We start from the raw sequence: 21452 nt of genomic DNA, 5'->3' as shown, positions 1-21452 counted from the left end.
CCAAATGTAATTCCTTTAGATCTTCATCACCTCTAGCACCAACAGTGATCTTCCTTTCTCCAAAATGATCTGTCCCCTACTTGAGTGGACTGCTCCAGTAGAACTCCATCTTTGTTAGGACAGCCAGGTTTGCCACTTCACTTACATTGTGGGCCCTCATCTTCTACAGAGGCACTGGGGCAATGTTGAGTTCCAGATGAGAAGGGATCAATCCTTTAAGTTGAATACAGCTTTCACAAAGACCATTCAGCTGCTGAGCTCATTGCAGCTTTGTCTAAATATGGACAAAACAGCTGAATTGAGAGTTGGGTATTGTTTGATTAAATGCAGTATCAATGACTTCCAGCAAAACTAAAGTCAATGGGAACAGGAGAGAAACTGCTGGTAAAAGTCATAGCTAGCACAAAGGATGTTTGTGGAAATTTCTAGATTTCAGTTATCTCAGTCACAGGACATTCCTGCAACAGCTACTGAGGGTGTATCCTAGGCCCATCCATCTTCAGATGCTTTATCAATAACCTTCCCTTCATCATAAGGTCAAGTGTGGGGATATTTGCTGATCACTGAACAATGTTCAGCACTATTCATGACTATCCTCAAACAATGCAGCAGTCCATATTCATATGCAACAAGATGTGGACACTATTCAGACTAGTGTCGATACTCGACAAATAACGATCACATCTGATAAATGCCAGGGAATTACCACTTTTAATCTTTTCTCGAAAACAATAGCATTTCAATTAGTGAATCCTACGTTTGTGAATGTCTACATTCTGGAGACTACCATTGACCTGAAACTGACTGAACCAGCCATATAAATACTGTGGCTAAAAAAAGCAGGTCAGAAGCTGTGAATCCTGTAGTGGGCAACTTACCTCCTGTCTCCCATAGGCCTGCCCACCATCAACAAGGCACCAGTCAGAAGTGTGAATACTCTTATTCAGAGAATACTACCGCTTGCCTGGATAAGTGCAGCTCCAACAACATGCAGGAAGTTCAACACCAACCAGTTTAAAGCGATCTAATTGATCGGCACCACAGCCACCACCTTCAACATTCACATTCTTCATCACTGACACATACTGTCAACAGTGTATAATATCTATGGGGTGCACTGAAGTAACTTACACAAGCTCCTTCATACATGTATCTTCTACTACTTAGAAGGATAAAGGCAGCAGATGCATGGGACCACCATTCCCTGCAAATTCTCCTCCAAGCTACACAAATCACCATCCTGACTCAGAACTATACTGCCATCCCTGTTGCTGGCTCAAAGTCCCAGAACTCTCTTCCAGATAGCACTATGACGCTATCTACACCACACTGCTGCATTCAAGAAAGTAGCTTACGACCAACTGATCACGGACAGGCAACCAATAGCTAGCCTAACATACAATACACATATCAAATGATTACTAAAAAAAAGGCACTCAAATTCCAATTTTGTTCCCAACCTGCTAATGTGTACTGCTGAAGGACTATGAGGTTTCGCTGTAGTATACAAGCCAAGCAAAGATTTGGAGAGTTTGTACTTTGCAGGTCATGCCAGTTTTTAAAAATAAAGTCCACTTCCTACCTCAATGTTCAGTAGCCACGACTGCAGGTTTGCCACTGCTTCCTCTCCTAGTGCCAGATTCCACACCACCACATAGAGGGCTTTATCAGTGAAAAAGCACTGATTGACTGTTGACATTATGGCAGTACCTCCAACATCCCACACATTAAACATGATGGAATCCACCTGTCAAGTAAAGAGTAAAAACTAACAAAACTACATTGTAGCGTTCTGTGCCATAGTTAATTACAGTGACCTGTTTGCTCGAGATTGGCTTTAACAGAGAGCTAGCACAGGCACGATGGACCAAATGGCCTCCTACACACTTCAATACTTCTATCAAAGTATATCTTTCAAAGGAATGATGTGAGCCTTCCTGGTAGATATGCAAGATTGGGAAACGTACCTTTAGAAAGTTCTATTACGTGTGGCTGAGAAAGCTGCAGAATGATGGAAAAGACTTCAAACATTGACAATTTGCAAGGTGAAAATTATTGCCCTTTCTTTTGGCATTGCATATTTATAAAAGTTAATATTTTGGACAAAATGCCACAGCACTGGAGTCAATTTTAATCCTGCTCTCATGGTGGAATCTGCTTTGTGGGCAGGAAGGAGTGGAGTTATAATGACCACATTATTTTGCTTACCAATCCTGTCCATTAATGATGTAAACCTGCAGGGCTCTGTAGGCAAACAAGGAAGCTACCTAAAACAGGCTGAGGTCTCAAAAATTTATGAAAATGCAACAAAACCTCAATGGGAGTGGAATGTGGAAAATATGCAGCTGTCCAGGAAATGGGTCAACAGAAGACACTTTGCGAAATACCCTCCACATCAACACAAATACAGAAAGCAATGTCACAACATGATTGCATTACCTGATAAATGAGTTAGTGAGTTTGAAAAATGCACCCCTGAAAACTAAAATATAATCTGAAAATCAAAAAAAAAGCCACAAGAAAATCACAAGAGCCTAAAAGAAGAAAATTGACCCCTGCCGTGTTTTTCTCCACACAAAAATGAACCCACAAAAAAAAGGAGTTGGTAATGTAGCGGATATTGTCCAGTGACAATATTAAGGGCTAATGCTCTGGGCACAAGGTATCAAATCCCATCAACAGCAACAGTGGAATGTCATACCTAATGATGATTGTGCTTTGTGCACCTCCTATGCACCTTGTGTGCCTCACTCTGTCTAAGCACCCTAAGTCTGTATGCTCTTATTTGCTATGATCTGCCCACACTGCTCACAAAAAAAAACAACTTTTCACCGTACTTAGGTACATATGAAAATAAAACAAATCATTTCAAATGTAAATTCTAGTTAAAAATCTCAAAGATAAATGTAGTCTCAATAATGGTGTTTCAAGGCTAATCTTTGATCGTGACAAAAATCTACCTGGTTCACTAATGTCCTTCAGGGAAGGAAATTTGCCATCCTTATTGTGGAGTGGTCTACATGTGATTCCAGATCCAAAGCATTGGGGTGACTCTTAAATGCTTCTGAAATGTTCCCTCGCAAAGAGCTCAGTTCCAACACAATCAGGAATGGGCAACAAATATCAGTAAAGCCCACATTCTATGAAATAATAAAATAAAATACAAGCAGTATTCTAATCTCATGAGTCCACCCTGGTTCCATATCTCTTAACCCCCCCCCCCCACTTTCCTTCTCTCACTCTTAAATCATAGACCACAGAATCCTTAAAGTGTGGAAGCAGGGCATTCAGCCCATTGAGTCCACACCGATCCTCTCAATCAGCTTTTTAAAAATGGAAATGAGAACAAACAAAACTCAGCAGGTCTTTCAGGTATGTCACCTTTCTGTTTCTCTCTGCACAGATATGCCAGACTTGCCAACCATTTCCAGCATTTTCTGTTTTATTTTAGATTTTCACAGAGCTTGCTTTTATAATAAGAAGCTGATGTGAGTAAGCATTCTCCTTCAGTCCCAGTTAGGAACACGTCGATGAACTACATTCTCCATTGGATTTAGTATAACTGGAAGTGTTTCTGGATTCTCAGGACAGATCAGGAGTAGAGGGATGATGATTATTGGGCTTCCCACTCTTTGATACTTACAGCAACACAAAGAAAATAAGAGACTTCAGATTCTCTGAACCCACACAGCATTACACTTTAACAATGCTATACTGGAACTGCAATACATGTTAGAATCAAGCAAAACTCTCAGTACCTTTGTCTTGAGATTGGCAGGTCGTAGAAGTTCCCAGCTGGTAGTTTGGATGCTACTTTCTTTGGACATGCTTTGAGTGGATTTTCCTGACTGTAGGGTCTCCAACAGAGTGGATTTTCCTTGTCGTGGAGGCCCAACAATGACCATTTTCAGTAGCTTGCAAGGCTCAGCTTTTCGCAGCTGTGCTCTCAGATAGGTCAGTATTGAACTAGGGCCTGTTAAATGGTTACAAGCGACAAGCCATTTACCAAATTGTAATGCAGCACTATTCTTATAATTCAGTTCAAATCCCTCTTCTATCTGCCTGTTATGAAACTCAATCTTCATTGCGAAACTTCATTTATATTTTAAGTTAAGTGATTCTGCAAATCAAACAATTGATAATCTCAAAATATTTTCTGGGCAACAGTTGATCCTCCATTGACAAACTGCATTTTGTCAATTCCATAATTTTCAGAATAACATTAGAATTATCAGAATTGTTTGAGGCTGGATCCAGAGAGGGGTCTCTGGTGAGAGGTCAGAGTCAGTACTGTCAGTGCTGTGGAACTGAAGTGATGGCTCTGCTGAGGTGGTCATGGATGGGGTGGGGGGCTCTGGTGAGGAGGCAGGGACCAGTGGGGAGAGTACAGTGAGGGAGCAGAGGCCGGTGAGGACAGATGGAAGTTTAAAATTACAACGGGTTGATAATCAATTATATTAATAAATAAAACTGTGACAATGGATTTCAACACAGGCAAATGTGAGGTCATCACCTCTGAGCGCAGGAGAGTGAAAAGGATAGAAATGATGAATTTAGAAAATGGTGGACGTCGAGTGTGCATTGGATATCCCAGTGCATATACTATTAAAACTCTATGAATAGGTCAGCCATAGGCTCATTGAATGGTAGAACAGCTTCAGAACTAAATGGGCTTTTCGCTTACCTAAATTCTAATCTGCCCTATTGCCTAACTTGCAAACACTCCTATGCCTTGACATAATGTTAAATCACTGGTAGTTGAAAAAACATTGCAATAACGAAGAAAAGCTCAATTTACCTTCATTTCTGATCTCTGTGGGCACATTTGAGATACTTAATTGATCGATGTCCAGCTGCCAGAGATTAGCCAGCTGGCCCAGCTCAGCGGGGAGCTCCCGGATTCCAGGGTTGCTAATGAAACAGAAAAAGTATTAAGTTGTACAGGCAGACAGAATCAACACTATTCCACTGCGAGCAACCAATTGATTTTGGAGTCAGTTTGTCTGATAAACTCCAGTTTATTCTAATTTAAGGTACCATTTAAAATAAAAGTATTTTATTTATTTTTGTCCTTCTTAACCGAGGGATAGACAGAGTTTACCTGTCCAAAACAACTTGTGAACTAAAACATGGACATTTCTGCTCTCTGTGGAATAAACTCCACTGACAGAAGTCTGGCAGAGACAGACATCCATTAATTAGATGGTAATATTTTTCTAGAAAATAAACTTTTAACAATCTGGCCACAGCTTTGAACTGAATGAAGCATGCTGCCATCACTACAGGAGTCTACAGTAATCCCATACTTTTGAGTTAATTATAAACAAGTAGCTGACTTACTTTGAAAGGTACAGCTCAGAGAGGGATCGCAGCCAGCACACTGACTGAGGGACTGAATCAAGAAAGTTGTTGTCCAGGTGCAGAACCTCTAAACACTCACCAAGGAACTGTGGGAATTCAACTGGTGAAACTGAAAATAAAACATTGAAGGCATGTTGCTCTGTTAGTGTTTCACTGCATGTTACTGTCTGCCTTAGTGGGATACTTTTCTGTTGGGGCAGTGTTACATTTGCACATCAGCGTAGACATTGATTACACTGATGAATTTTGACACTGGTTTTCAGAAACACAGGAGGAGATAGGACTAAGAGTGCTCCCTGTTCCCCACTAGTGAAACCAAAATAGAATCATAGAATTTTACAAAACAGAGGAGGCCATTAGACCCATCATGTCTCCACCGATTCCTGAAAGAGCTACCCAGCCAGTTCCATTTTCCAGCCTTGTCTATAAACTCAACTTTTAAATATATATCCTGATGTCTTTAGAAATCTCCTGTAGAATCTGCCTCTACCACTCTCCCTGGCAAAACACTGCAAATCTAAAAACTCTGAGTAAAGACATTTCACCTCATCTCATTCCTTGCGAATTGTTGCCAATCTTGAGAATGTGATCCCTAGTTACTGACATATCAACCAGTGGAAACAATATCTGTTTTTGATGGTCAAAGTTGTTCATTATTTTGAACACCACATTAAGGTCACCACTTAATCTTCTCTGCTCCAAGGAGAATAAGCCCTACCTTTTCCTTGTATCTAAAATCCCTCATTCTGGAATTATTTTAGTAAGTCTCCTTTGCAATCTCACCAGAACTTTAACATCCTTTCGTAAATCATAGAATCCCTACCATGTGGAAGGAGGTCATTCAGCCCACTAAGTCTGCACCATGCTGCTGAAGAGCACCCCACCCAGACCCAACACCGTACCCAAAATCTGTAACCCTGCATTTCCCACGGCTAATCCACCTAGCTTGCACATCGCTGGACACCAAGGGCAATTAAGCATGATCAATCCATCCAACCTGCACACCTTTGGACTGCGGAAGGAAACTGAAGCACCCGGAAGATACCCATGCACAGGAGAATGTGCAAACTCCACACAGATAGTGGTCTGAAGCTGGAATTCAATGCAGGTCCCTGGCACTGTGAGGCAGCAGTGGTAATCACTGAGTCACTATGCTGTCCCAGGTGTCCAGAACTGAACACAATATGATCTGAGCAATGATTTGTAAAGGTGTAGCATCACCTCCTTGGTTTTATACTCTATGTCTCTGTTTATAAATCCAAGATCCTATAAGCCTACTTAACAATTGTTTCAAATTGCCGGCCACCTTCAGAGCATTATGCCCTTGAACTCTGAGGTCCTGCTGCCTCTGCACTCCCTCAATGTTGTACCATTGCATCTGCATTGCCTCTAGGTTCCCCCTACAAAACTGATTACCTCACATTTCTCTGCACCGAAACTCATCTGCTCGGTGTTTGCCTATTCGGCCAACTTGTTAATGTCTCTCTGAAGTCACTCAACATTAACCTCACAATTCACTATTCGCCCTAGCGAATATCATCTGTAAATTTAGAGATTTTGCCCTCTATAATCTACCTCCAAACTGTTTATATGAATCAGAAAAGGCAACAGTTCCAACACCGATTCCAGGGGAACACTACTTTCCAACTTATGTCCAATCTGAGAAATGCCCACCTATACTGACCCTCTGTTTCCTATCTTTTCGGCAACTTCTAATCCATGTTGCTGTCCTACCTGCCATGCATCAAATGCATCCTGCAAGTCCACAGATACAATATCCTTAGGAATATCCTTATCCACTGCTTGTGCCACATTATCAAAGAAACAAATTAAACTTGTCAGACATGATCTGCCCGTGACAAAGTGATGCTGACTGTCTGGTAATAAATTATTTTTCTCTAAGCGTATATTTACTTTATCTCGTATTATGGCCTCCATTAGTTTCCCCATTGCTGATATCAAGCTGGGTTATCATTAGTCCCTTTCTTAAACAACAGTATCACACTTGCAATCCTCCAGAACCCCAGGACAACTCCTGTGTTCGAAGAGTCCTGGAAATATGTCAACGGGTTTGTTATTTGCTCCTTTACTTCTTGCAATATAGGATGCAGCTCGTTTGGCCTGACGACGTCTCTAGCTGGAGTGCTGCCAGCCTTTTACACCACTTCTTTATCCATCACTGTACTGCTCAGTTACTCAACACCCACATTTTCAACTAAGTCATTGTTACCATCTTCTAATTTGGTAAAGACAAAGAGCAAAATATTTAGTTCGTGCCTCTGGCACATACTTTCCTTCAGTCAGCAGCTTACCTTGCTCGTTCTTTATAGGTCCCACTCTATCCTTCTTTTACACTGATTTGACTGAAGAACATTTTACATTTGTTTCAGCACAGCTTGCCATTCTTTCCTAATGCTTCTCTTAGCCTTCCTTATTCCAGCCTTAGCCTCTCTCCTGCATTTGAAATACTCTTCCTGATCTCTATGACTTATTATTTCCGTATGCATCACATACCTCGTTTTTCTTTATTCTTTCCTCATCAATATCCTTCGTTATCTGAGTACTCTAGCTTTGGATACCCCATATTTATTTCTCATGGATCTTGCTTGATTCATTCCTCTCTTTTTAAATTCTCCCATTTTTCATGCAGTGTCCCATCCACCAAAATGAGTTTGCAATCAACTTGCTCCAATTTAACTTTCAGACACCTAAGATCTGCCATTTTCCAGTCTGGGATCTTAATCTTCGACAGAATTTCATTCTTTTCTAATTTAATATTGATTCTTATTATGTTATGATCGCTGTTTCCAAAAAGATTCCCCATCTGATGTTCTCCACTTGGCTTGCCTTGTTTCCTCAGACCAGATCCAGTGTAGCTCCCTCCCTGGTAGGATTGGAAATGTCCTGCTCCAGGAAGTTCTCCGGCAACGTGCGCCAGAATTTCTCCTCTCTCCTTCCTGGTTCCACACACTACCTTTTTGCAGTCTACCTAGGATAATTGAAATCTCCAACTATCGCAAACCCTACTTGTCCTGTAGATTCCCATAATTTAGCCACAGATGCTCTCTTCTAACAAGGTCACAGCTCCTTCTTGTGTCCATAGAACTTACAATGTTTATTTTGATGCAACAGTGAACAGCTGAAATTTTCAATTGCATTTACTGGTCATGAGAAACTTTTTAAAAAATAAGTCCAACATATTCGGAATAATATGGTCAAAATGGCAGCAAAGTAGCACGCTCTAGCGAGAGCTCCTCTGCTCTGCCCATTCTTTTTATTTTTTTCTTTCTTATTTTTCTGGCCAACATGGTGGGTTTTTCTCTTTCTTAAGTTTTTTTTTTAAACTTCTTACTTTTTAAACTTATTTGGAAGGGAATGCGGAGGTGGTTCCTGGACTGGGAGCCGTCAGGGGGAAGTGGTTCCTGGACTGGGAGCCGTCACGGGGAGGTGGGGCCCTGGTGGATCAGAGGGCGTCACAGGGAGGGGAGGCCCTGGTGGATCAGAGGCTGTCACGGGGAGGGGAGGCCCTGGTGGATCAGAGGCCGTCACAGGGAGGGGAGGCCCTGGCAGATCAGAGGCCGTCACAGGGAGGGGAGGCCCTGGCAGATCAGAGGCCGTCACAGGGAGGGGAGGCCCTGGTGGATCAGAGGCTGTCACGGGGAGGGGAGGCCCTGGTGGATCAGAGGGCGTCACGGGGAGGTGGGGCCCTGGTGGATCAGAGGGCGTCACGGGGAGGTGGGGCCCTGGCGGATCAGAGGCTGTCACAGGGAGGGGAGGCCCTGGTGGATCAGAGGCTGTCACAGGGAGGGGAGGCCCTGACAGATCAGAGGGCGTCACAGGGAGGGGAGGCCCTGGAGGATCAGAGGTCGTCACAGGGAGGGGAGGCCCTGGTGGATCAGAGGGCGTCACGGGGAGGTGGGGCCCTGGTGGATCAGAGGGCGTCACAGGGAGGGGAGGCCCTGGTGGATCAGAGGCCGTCACAGGGAGGGGAGGCCCAGGTGGATCAGAGGCCGTCACAGGGAGGGGAGGCCCTGGCAGATCAGAGGCCGTCACACGGAGGGGAGGCCCTGGCAGATCAGAGGCTGTCACAGGGAGGGGAGGCCCTGGAGGATCAGAGGGCGTCACAGGGAGGGGAGGCCCTGGAGGATCAGAGGGCGTCACAGGGAGGGGAGGCCCTGGCAGATCAGAGGCTGTCACAGGGAGGGGAGGCCCTGGCAGATCAGAGGCCGTCACAGGGAGGGGAGGCCCTGGAGGATTGGATGCTAGGTGTTGGCATGGATTTAGGTGAAATGGACTATAATTTGAGTACCCCTTTTTCATTTGAAAGATTTTATTCTGATGCTGGACTTTTATTTATTATTCTTTCAAATTTTTACCAACTACTTAAGTATTTGGAAAGCTGGAAGCTTTGGAAAGGGCTTAGAGGAGATTTACTAGGATGTTACCTGGAATGGAGGGAAGGTCTTATGAGGAAAGGCTGAGAGACTTGAGGCTGTTTTCGTCAGAGAGAAGAAGGTTGAGAGGTGACTTAATTGAGACAAATCAGAGGGTTAGATAGGGTGGACACTGAAAGCCTTTTTCCTCAGATGGCGATGACTAGCACGAGGGGACATAGCTTTAAATTGAAGGGTGATAGATATAGGACAAATGTCAGAGGCAGAGAGTAGTAGGGGCAAGGAACACACTGCTTGCAACTGTTGTAGACCCGCCAACTTTATGGGCATTTGAATGGTCATTCAATAGGCACATGGACGAGAATGGAATAGAGTAGGTTAGATGGGCTTCAGATTGTTTCACAGGGCGGCGTAACAGAGGGCCAAAGGGCCTGTACAATGTTCTATATCTGTACCTAGATATCTTGAACCTAAGATGGCACATAAACGGCGACATCACAAACATTTGAGGGCATGTGATAATGAAGTTCGTTCATTCATTCAGCAAAGCCACAAGCAAGCAGCTAAGAGCTCAATTTGCTGTTTCCACTGGAAGACCTGTTGGAGAGTCAGTGTCAAGGTTTCATCAAGGGAATGAGCAGAACAGTTAGGAAAAACATCTTTTCTCAGACGGTAGATGAAGCATGGGATAATTTGTCACAATGATTAGTAGAGCTCAGCATCATGGGTCAGCACTTGCAGCTATACAAACATTTGCACTCATCATTGCCAGTATCAAATCCTGGAGAAGGATTGGTCCACAACATTAATGGCCCACAGAAGGAATAGATTATTACAGCCTAATACTAGTTTGGACAGGAACATCTCAATGCAGTAAAATGGTGCCAAATGTCAGCATATTAACCTTTCAGTGCTGACCAATGAATGTAAGTGCAGGAATGTATGCTACGACATAGATGGATCAGAGAACTGGTAAACACTCGATAGGTCAAATAGCCCTTCCCTCTACTGTAAAACTCTCCCAAAAAATTCTCTGCCAGTTAATGCTTGAGCATTGTTTTTCCCTTGGCTATGGGAACACTAGGTAGATACTGCAAAGAATATTAGTCAGAGAATTCTATTCCATAACTAATTCTCTTGCCCTGTTGGCATGGTTACTCGTGAGCTGCTGTGGTAAGGAAGAATGTACATGATCAGTCATGTGGCAGATGCAGTGAAATAGTGAACAATATTCAAACACAGTTGGTGGAAAGCAGTAAGATGTACATCTTAAAGGGTAACTTTTCAATGGAGCAGAGTGATATAAAGGAACATAAATGTTAATTCTTAAAAGCAGGTGTACAATTTAAAAAGCCATGCGACAAACTGATTACAGAAAGAGAGAGATCAAGAATACTTTATACGGTTTCAGACTCCCCTCTATTGAGGGATATAGCAACATAGATTTACCACGGAAATTGCAGGGATGCGGGCTTAGATAACTGTCATCTAAAACTGAGTTGAAGCCGCCATATAAATACAGTAATTACAAGAGCAGGTCAGAGGCTAGGAATGCTCCAATGAGTAATTCACTTCCTGACTCCCAAAAGTCTGTCATCCATTGACAAGGCACAAGTTCGGAGCCTGATAGAATATTCTTCACTTGCCTAGTGAGCACAGCTCCAAACACTCCAAATCCTACCTCTGACTGGCAGCACGTCTGTTTGTTCCCCTCTTTGCCCCCAAGGTCCCACCAGATTCTTGTCCCCCCCCCCCCCCATGGACCCACCCGATTCTTGCCCCCCCCTCCCCCATGGACAGTCACAGCCCACCTGTCACTTGCTACCCCCTCCCCAGGGACCCAACCTGGTTTGCCTCTACTGCATTATCCCTCTTTAACCCCCAGTGGCCTGCCTGATTCTCCTTGCTCACTGTCACTTGCACATCTGACCCTCCCTCCCTTCCTCAGTGGTCAGCCCAACTTTTTGCCCTCGCAGCCCCAGCAGACCTCCTGATTCTCCCCCTGTCTCCACATTTCTCAGACGTTTGCCCAACTCTTCCACTCCTCCCCTGATTGCAGCCCCCGATTTATCCCACAACTCCACCTGGTCACCCTTCAACATAGCATAATTTCCCATGCCAACATATTTGTCTCTGGCCCACTGTTGTGCTAGAGCAAATTTCAATATAAAAAGCTGAAGGAACCACACCGCATCTTCCAGTCAGGTACCCTACAGCCTTCAGGACTCAATAATGAGTTTAACAATTTGAGACAATTTGGGAGACAATTTAACAATTGGAGGTGGCACGGTGGCTCAGTGGTTAGCACTGTTGCCTCACAGCACCAGGGACCCAGATGTGATTCCAGCCTCAGGCGACTGTCTGTGTGGAGTTTGCACATTCTCCCAGTGTCTGTGCGGGTTTCCTCCGGGTGCTCCGGTTTCCTCCCACAATCCAAAGATGTGCAGGTCAGGTGAATTGGCCATGCTAAATTGCCCGTAGTGATAGGTGCATTAGTCAGAGGGAAATGGGTCTGGATGGGTTACTCTTCGGAGGGTCGGTGTGGACCTGTTGAGCCAAAAGGCCTGTTTCCACACTGTAGAGAATCTAATCTAATCTAAACATGATTCCCTTCCTCTACTTTGGTTACTCTCCCCCCAAATCCATTGCTCGCTGCATAGCCAACCCATTTTCAATAATTCACACTTCTTGTTAGCATCTTACCTTGTATTTCTCTCTCTCAGCTTAACATTAGCTCTCTCTCTCTGTTTGCTTTTCGCCTTCTTTCCCTCTCTCTCTCTGGACTCCATCTCCATGTACTCTATTTACTATCTCATCCGATACCCCGTCATCAGCATAACCACCAGCCTTTCCCACCTACTGGCAGTTCTAATGAAGGGTCAAAAAGTGAACTCTGATCTTCTCTCAACAGGTGCTGCCAGAACTGCTGTATTTTTCCAGCACCATGCTTTTGTTTCAGGCATGTGGTTACACTACCTACAAGTTTTTCTTCAAATCATTTACATCCTGATGCAGAAATGGTCACTATTCACTGGCACAGGTCACAATCCTGAAACTCCCTCTTTAGCACACTGGGGCGGGTTAGGCATGGACTTCAAGAAGACAGTTTAACACCACCATCTTAACAGCAATTAGAAATGATCAACAAGTACTGAACTTGGTAGCAACATAGAACATAACAGCACACAACAGGCCCTTCAGCCCTCAATGTTGTGCCAACCTGTAAAACTAATCTGAAGTCCATCTAACCTACTCCGTTCCATTAGCATCTATCTGTTTATCCAAGGATCATTTAAATGCCCTTAAAGTTTGCCAGTCTACTCCTGTTGCAGGCAGGGTGTTTCATGCCCTTACTATGCTCTGAGTAAAGAACCTACCTCAAACATTTTTCCCATATCTATCACCCTCAATTTAAAACTATGTCCCATTGTGCTAACCATCATCATCTGAAGAAAAAGGCTCTGATTGTCCACCCTATCTAACCTACTGATCATCTTGTTTGTTTCTATTAAGTCACCTCTTAACCTTCTTCTCGTGAATGAATACAGCCTCAAATCCCTCAGCCTTTAGGCATTCGACAAGTTCCCCATGGGAGACTTGTTAGCAAGGTTAGATCTCATGGAATACAGGGAGAACGAGCCATTTGGAAACAGGACTGGCTCAAAGGTAAAAGACAGAGGATGGTGGTGGAGGGTTGTTTTTCAGACTGGAGGCCTGTGACCAGTGGAGTGCCACAAGGATCGGTGCTGGGTCCACTATTTTTTGTCATTTATATAAATGATTTGGATGTGAACATAGGAGGTATAGTAAGTTTGCAGATGACACCAAAATTGGGGTATAGTGGACAGTGAAAAAGGTTATCTCAGAGTACAACGGGATCTTGATCAGCTGGGCCAATGGCTTAAGGAGTGGCAGATGGAAGTTAATTTAGATAAAATAAATGGGTGGCACGGTGGCTCAGTGTTAGCACTGATATCTTACAGCACCGGGGTCCCAGGTTCATTTCCAGCCTCGGGTGAATGTGTGGAGATTGCACATTCTCCCAGTGTCTGTGTGCGTTTCCTCCGGGTACTCCGGTTTCCTCCCGCAGTCCAAAGATGTGCAGGCTAGGTGAATTGGCAGTGCTAAATTGCCCATCGTGATAAGTGCATTAGGCAGAGGGAAATGGGTCTGGGTGGGTTACTTTTCGGAGGGTCAGTGTTGGGCCGAAGGGCCTGTTTCCACAGTGTAGGGAATATAATCTAATCTAAATGGAAAGGCAAACCAGGGCAGAGTTTATACACTTAATGGTAAGGTCCTAGACAGTGTTGCTGAACGAAAAGACCTTGGAGTACAGGTTCATAGCTCCTTGAAAGTAGAGTTGCAGGCAGATAGAATAATGAAGGTAGCGTTTGGTATGCTTTTCTTTATTGGTCAGAGCTTTGAGTATTGGAGTTGGGAGATCATGTTGTGGCTGTACAGGACATTGGTTAGGCCACTGTTGGAATATTGCGTGCAATTCTGGTCTCCCTCCAATCGGATGGATGTTGTAAAACTTGAAAGGATTCAGAAAAGATTTACATGGATGTTGCCAGGGTTGGAGGATTTGAGCTGTAGGGAGAGGCTGAATAGGCTGGTACTGTTTTCCCTGGAGCGTCGGAGGCTGAGGGGTGACTTTATAGAGGTTTATAAAATCATGAGGGCATGGATAGGATAAATAGCCAAACACTTTCCCCTGTGGTTGGGGAGTTCAGAACTAGAGGGCATAGGTTTAGGGTGAGTGGGGAAAGCTATAATAGGGACCTAAGGGGCAACTGTTTCACAGAGGGCGGTGCGTGTATGGAATGAGCTGCCAGAGGAAGTGGTGAAGGCTGTTACAATTGCAACATTTAAAAGGCATCTGGATGGGTATTTAAATAGGAAGGGATTGGAGGGATATGGGCCAAGTGCTGGCCAATGGGACTAGATTAGGTTAGGATATCTGGTCTGCATGGAAGAATTTGACCGAAGGGTCTGTTTCCGTGCTGTATGAGTCTATAAAACCTTCCCTCCATACCAGGCAACATCCTGGTAAATCTCCTCTGCACTCTTTCCAATGCTTCCACATCTTTCCTATAATGCGGCGACTAGAATTGTACGCAATATTCCAAGTGCGGCCGCCCAGAGTTTGGTACAACTGCAGCATGACCTCATGGTTCTGAAACTCAATCCTTCAACCAATAAACACTAACACACCTTCTTAACAACCCAATCAATCTGGGAGGCAACTTCAGGGATCTACGTGCATGGACAGCGAGATCTCTCTGCTCATCCATACTACCAAGAATCTTACCATTAGCCCAGTATTCTGTATTCTTGTAACTCCTTCCAAAGTGAATCACCGCACACTTTTCTGCATTAAATTCCATTTGCCACCTCATGGCCCAGCTTGCAGCTTATCTATGTCCTTCTGTAACCTGTAACACCTTTATGCACTATCCACAACTCCACCAAATTTAGTGTCGTCCGCAAATTTACTAACCCATCCTTCTACACTCTCATCCAGGTCATTTATAAAAATGACAAACAGCAGTGGCTGGAAAACAGATCCTTGTGGTACACCACTAGTAACTGAACTCCAGGATGAACACGTCCCATCAAACACCCGTGTCTCCTTTCAGCTCGCCAATTTCTGATCCAAACCACTAAATCACCATCAATCCCATGCCTCTGTATTTTCTGCAATAGCCTACTGTGGGGAACCTCATCAAACACTTTACTGAAATCTCTACTCACCACATCAACAGCTTTACCCTCATCCACCTGATTGGTCACCTTCTCAAAGAACACAATAAGGTTTGTGAGGCACAACCTACCCTTCACAAAACTGTTTTGACTATCCCTAATCAAATTATTCCTTTCTAAATGATTATAAATCCTATCTCTTCTAATCATCTCCAGTCTTCTGGCACTACTCCTGTCGACAATGATGACATTAAGATCAAAGCCAAAGGCTTTGCAATCTCCTCTCTAGCTTCCCAGAGAAGCTGAGAATAAATCCATCTGGCACTGGAGACTTATCTATTTCCACATTTTCCAAATTGCTAACACCCCCTCCTTACGAGCCTCAATCCCTCTTTGCCCCCATGTACCACAGACAGTTGCAGCCCACATGTAACTTGCCCCCTCTCCCCAGGGACCTGGCCTGGTCTGCCTCTGTTGCATTATGCCTCTAGTCTAATAACCTGTATCTCAGTATTCACCTCAACAACATTATCTTTTTCCAATGTGAATACTGATGAAAAATATTCATTCAGTGCTTCCCCTATTTCCTCTGACTCCAAGCACGAATTCCCATTACTACCCTTATTCCAGTAATTTTTTTATTCCTGACACACCTATAGAAAGCTTTAGGGTTTTCCTTGATCCTACCTGCCAAAGACTTCTCATGTCCTCTCCTGGCTCTTCTTAGCTCTCTCTTTAGGTCCTTCCTGGTTAACTAGTATCTCTGAAGCAGCCTAGCCGAGCCTTTCATATCTCATAGAACATTACAGCGCAGTACAGGCCCTTCGGCCCTCGATGTTGCGCCGCCCTGTCATACTAATCTGAAGCCCATCCCACCTACACTATTCCATGTACGTCCATATGCCTGTCCAATGACAACTCAAATGTACTTAAACTTGGCAAATCTACGACCGATGCAGGCAAAGCATTCCATACCCTTAATACTCTGAGTAAGGAACTACCTCTGACATCTGTCTTATACCTATCTCCCCTCACTTTAAAGTTGTGTCCCCTCGTGTTTGCCGTCCCCATACTTGGAAAAAGGCTCTCCCTGTCCACCTATCTAACCCTCTGATTATCTTGTATGTCTCTATTAAGTCACCTCTCAACCTTCTTCTCTCTGACGAGAACAGCCTCAAGGCCCTCAGCCTTTCCTTCCATACCAGGCAACATCCGAGTAAATCTCCTCTGCACCCTTTCCAAAGCTTCCACATCCTTCTTCTAATGCAGCGACCAGAGCTGTACACAATACTCCAAGTGTGGCCATACCAGGATTTTGTACAACTGCAGCATAACCTCCTGGTTCCGGAACTCAATCCCTCTATTAATAAAGGCCAAAACACTGTATGCCTTCTTAACAACCCTGTCAATCTGGGTGGCAACTTTCAGGGATCTCTGTACATGGACACCGAGACCTCTCTGCTCATCTGCACTCCCAAGAATCCTACCATTAGCATTCCGATTACTCCATCCAAAGTGTATCACCTCACACTTGTCCACATTAAACTCCATTTGCCACCTCTCAGCCCAGCTCTGCATCTTATCTATGCCTCTCTGCAACCTACTACATCCTTCGTCATTATCCACAACTCCACCGACCTTAGTGTCATCCGCAAATTTACTAACCCACCCTTCTAAGCCCTCATCCAGGTCATTTATAAAAATGACGAGCAGCAGTGGACTGAACACCGACCCTTGCGGTACGCCGCTAGTAACTGGACACCAAGATGAACATGTTTCATCAACTACAACCCTCTGTTTTCTTTCAGCAAGCCAATTACTGATCCAAACTGCTATGTCTCCCACAATCCCATTCCTCCGCATTTTGTATATTAGCCTAACATAAGCCTTCTTCTTCCTCTTGACAAGAGATTAAACTTTTTTAATAAACCATGGTTCCTCACTCGACCACTTCCTCCCTGCCTGACAAGTACATACTTATCAAGGACATGCAGTAGCTGTTCCTTGGACAAGCTCCACATTTCAGTTGTGCCCATCCCTTGCAGTTTCCTTCCACATCCTGTGCATCCTAAATCTTGCCTAATCACCTCATAATTGCTTTTCCCCCAGCTATAACTATTGCCCTGTGGTACATCCCTATCCCTTTCCATCGCTAAAGTAAATGTCACCGAATTGTGGTCACTATCACCAAAGTGCTCACCTACCTCCAAATCGAACACCTGGCTGGGTTCATTACCCAGTACCAAATCCAATATGGCCTTGCCTGTTGGCCTATCTACATACTGTGTCAGAAAATCCTCCTGCACACATTGGACAAAAACTGACCCATCTGCAGTACTTGAACAATACGGTTTCCAGTCAATATTTGGAAAATTAAAGTCCCCTACAACAACTTCCTTGTTACTTTCATTCCTATCCAGAATCATCTTTGCAATCCTTTCCTCTACATCTCTGGAACTTTTTGGAAGCCAATAGAAAACTCCCAACAGGGTGAAATTTCCTTTCCTGTTTCTAACCTCAGCCCACACTACTTCAGTAGACGAGTCTTCATCAAATGCCCTTTCTGCCACCATAATACTGTCCTTGATAATGCCACATCTTCCCCCTCTTTTACCACCTTCCCTGTTCTTACTGAAACATCTAAATCCCGGAACCTGCAACAACAACCATTCTTGTCTCTGCTCTATCCGTGTCTCTGAAATGGCCACAACATCCAAGTCCCAGGTACCAATCCATGCTGCGAAAGTTCACCCACCTTTACACTACATTAGATTAGATTAGATTAGATTAGATTAGATTAGATTAGATTAGATTAGATTACAGTGTGGAAACAGGCCGTTCGGCCCAACAAGTCCACACCGACCCGCCGAGGCGCAACCCACCCATACCCCTACATTTACCCCTTACCTAACACTACGGGCAATTTAGCATGGCCAATTCACCTGCACATCTTTGGACTGTGGGAGGAAACCGGAGCACCCGGAGGAAACCCACGCAGACACGGGGAGAACGTGCAAACTCCACACAGTCAGTCGCCTGAGATGGGAATTGAACCCGGGTCTCTGGCTCTGTGAGGCAGCAGTGCTAACCACTGTGCCACCGTGCCGCCTTATTCTTATGCAACACCTACATCATAAGGATGATTAAGTAGTGATGGGATAATTGATCACAAATGATTGAAATTCTAAAAACACTGAAAGAAGCAGAATTAAAAAGAGGGCAAGTAGGTAAATTGGACCATGTAAAAATAACTCCAGCTGTTGCGTCAACATTCTATGAGCTGAAAGGGCTCTTCCCAAGCAAGTCCCAAAGTTTCCTTGAATTTTTTCACCTGTGTCCGAAGTTTTCTTTAGCCATGTTGTAAAAAAAACTTTTCTAGTTCTGACTCCTTCTTCACTCCTGCATGCAGAAAACAACAGAACACCTAGTTGTAAGATATATCAGGGAGTTGGCAGCAACCACTAAACTTCACGCAACAGCCTGACAGGCTCACTGCGCAATATTCTGATACATCTATACTCCATTGTAAAACACTGACAGGCTAACAAAATGTGCAGACATTTGGCAGATGGAATTTTGATATATTGTGAGATGTGATTTGGCAGTAGGGATAAGGAAAGGGACTTGGGGTTTACATGCACAGATCTTTCAAGGAGGCAGGATGTACTGACAGAACAATTAGCAAAACATCTTGGGTTTTTAAACAGAGCTATTCAGTTCATAAGCAGGGAGTTTCTGCTGAACCATGACAAAGCTTTGGTTAAGACAAAACTAGGGAATTGAGCCGAATTCTGGTCACCACAGGCTATATTTTGTCCTTCCCAGAGTTGGACTGGAAAGGTAGAGGAGAACAGAAAATTGGCTGTAATGCCATTGGTGCTGTTTGAGGCCTCTCCACCCACCTCTAGACACTACTTTGTGCACAGTGGGGGAGGCGGTTTGTGGCTGTTGACCAACTGAAGGCCACCTACTCCTTGCACTCTTTGCACTCCTACTCCAAGCTTTCCTGCTGCAGGCATAGGCCAACATCAAGTTTGAAGCCAGAAGTATTTACTGTTCGGTCAAAGTTTGGAGGGGTATCTCCTTAATAGGACATCCCCAACATCCTTCCCTTTCCCCAATGGGCAGACCACGAACCTCCACTCATTTTGCCCTGTTTGTCACAACTTGCTCTCCCAACCTACTTACCTTAGTCTAACTCAAATGACAGTCTCCATGGGTGACATGGTACAGTCTCAGTATTGACCTCTCCCTATTCCTCCTGCCAAAATGGTCACCTCATTTCTCTGTATTAAATTCACCTGCCACCTGCCTGAATTTGTTTGTTCATCTTTCACCAAATAGGGGCAAAAATCTCAATTCAAGCCATCCCAGAAATAACCAGCTACAGGGCAATCTGGTTCCTGATATTTACATGGGCAACACGGCGATGAATGGGACTGATTGGATGGCTCTAGAAAGAGCCATGAACTCAATAGGTCTCCCATGTGACACAAAGCTCTATGGTGATACTTCACACACTTATCACAAAGATGAGATCACTATGGGTGGGAAGAGAAGATGCAGGCAGCAGTGACATTGGGCAATCAGGGAGAGTAAATGATTAGCCTCAGCAGCAGATTCCTCCCCCATGTTCTGTCCTGTTCCATGTGCAGAAACATGGAAATTAAACACCAAACCTAACAACTGCTGGGCTGAGTAGGCTGAGACTTGGGGACTGGTCACATTGGTGATAAGTCATTTGTGATTGACATAGCTACATGTTTCCTCATTTAAAAATTCTGAATTGGGTGCTAGAGAATGTTAAACGATTCTCTGTCCTGTCCCTGACTAGTGACTGCAGCAGTGCTGGGTATCCCAGGTTATAGCAGGATTTCTGCCCAGAATGTCACTGGCAGGCTCTATGATTATCACAACTAAAGTCCAAACTTACTGCGCAGGATCAATGACTTCCATCCCAATGCTCCATGGACACTCAGAGTGCATTCCAGAGAAAAAATCAGGGTGAGCACATGGGACGAATTCACATGAGGCTCCCACTCCAAATAATGAAAACATTTGTAATTTTAAACATGGTGTTGGACAGTACTTACTTTCCAAGATGATTTCGAGAGAGATCAAGTGATTTCAGGCTAGAGCACTGCCATTGATCCACTGGAGGAAGCGACTGTATCTGATTGCCGGATAATTTCAGAGAGCTCAGGTTCTGCCGTCAGTTAAAAAAGTGGCTTGAAATATCATAGTTGAAGACATCAGCAAAGGTTAACATCAACACATTCACCAATTCCAAGCAGCAACACTGCATGTGATGTACTGAGTCCACACAGGAAACTGGAGCAGAACAGAAATGTCCTTTTTTTGGGGGGTGGGGAAAAGAGAGTTGTTGCTGTTTTTGGGACATTGCTCAGGAGGCAAATTAAAGGAACATGAGTAGTTTCCTGACACCACCTACTTTCATTCGAGGTAAGCTCAATAAAATAGTAAATTTAATTCAGGCCTGCAAGTGTGATACAAATAACGTGAAGGAAAAAAGCCCAACAGAGATGTTACAAGTTAAAGGGAATATGAGAAGATTGCGCAGAATTAGAAGGCCATTTAGCCCTTTCAGCTGCTCTGCCATTCAATCAGATTGAAGCTGACCTTAAAACCCATTGGACACATTTACTTCATATGGTTTAAGATTGTTACCTAAGGAAAATCTATTCATATAAGTACAGAAAGCTCCAATTTACCCTCAGCTTTTGGTGTAAGGTTGTTAAGAATTCCATTTTCTATGACCTGTTGTGTGGTCTGGTGTTTCAAAATCTCCCTTTCAAAAAAAATCTTCACTTTACGTAAATTATCCCACAATTTAACCCTTTTGGGTCCAGCTACTCCTGTGGTGAACTGATACTCTGAGATGAATATATCCTTCTGTGACACACTGCTCAAAGTTGAACTCAGTACTCCAGATAGGGCCTGGTGAAGGTCCTGTATAACTGAAGTGTCACTTAC

At 44.0% G+C, this 21452-nt stretch overlaps 1 protein-coding gene across 2 annotated transcripts in view; it reads right to left on the bottom strand.

Annotated features, from left to right (window-relative positions):
• The window catches only part of lrrk1 (leucine-rich repeat kinase 1), a 252945-nt gene that overhangs the window by 114607 nt on the left and 116886 nt on the right, over positions 1-21452 (bottom strand). For both annotated transcript variants that reach the window (XM_043677668.2, XM_087981352.1), the window contains 6 exons: positions 20552-20664; positions 18790-18857; positions 5341-5470; positions 4799-4911; positions 3759-3973; positions 1583-1747 (listed from right to left, as the gene is read on the bottom strand). In XM_043677668.2, coding sequence (XP_043533603.2) covers positions 1583-1747; positions 3759-3973; positions 4799-4911; positions 5341-5470; positions 18790-18857; positions 20552-20664 — 804 coding nt within the window. The remainder of the gene's footprint in view (positions 1-1582; positions 1748-3758; positions 3974-4798; positions 4912-5340; positions 5471-18789; positions 18858-20551; positions 20665-21452) is intronic.

The sequence above is a fragment of the Chiloscyllium plagiosum genome, unplaced genomic scaffold (assembly GCF_037043375.1).
Source record: "Chiloscyllium plagiosum isolate Xiang-an unplaced genomic scaffold, Cpla_swu_hap1 HiC_scaffold_39, whole genome shotgun sequence".
In the NCBI taxonomy this organism is placed as follows: Eukaryota; Metazoa; Chordata; class Chondrichthyes; order Orectolobiformes; family Hemiscylliidae; genus Chiloscyllium; species Chiloscyllium plagiosum.
The sequence above is the reverse complement of the archived record's forward strand: the minus strand, read 5'-3'. Positions and strand labels throughout refer to the sequence as shown.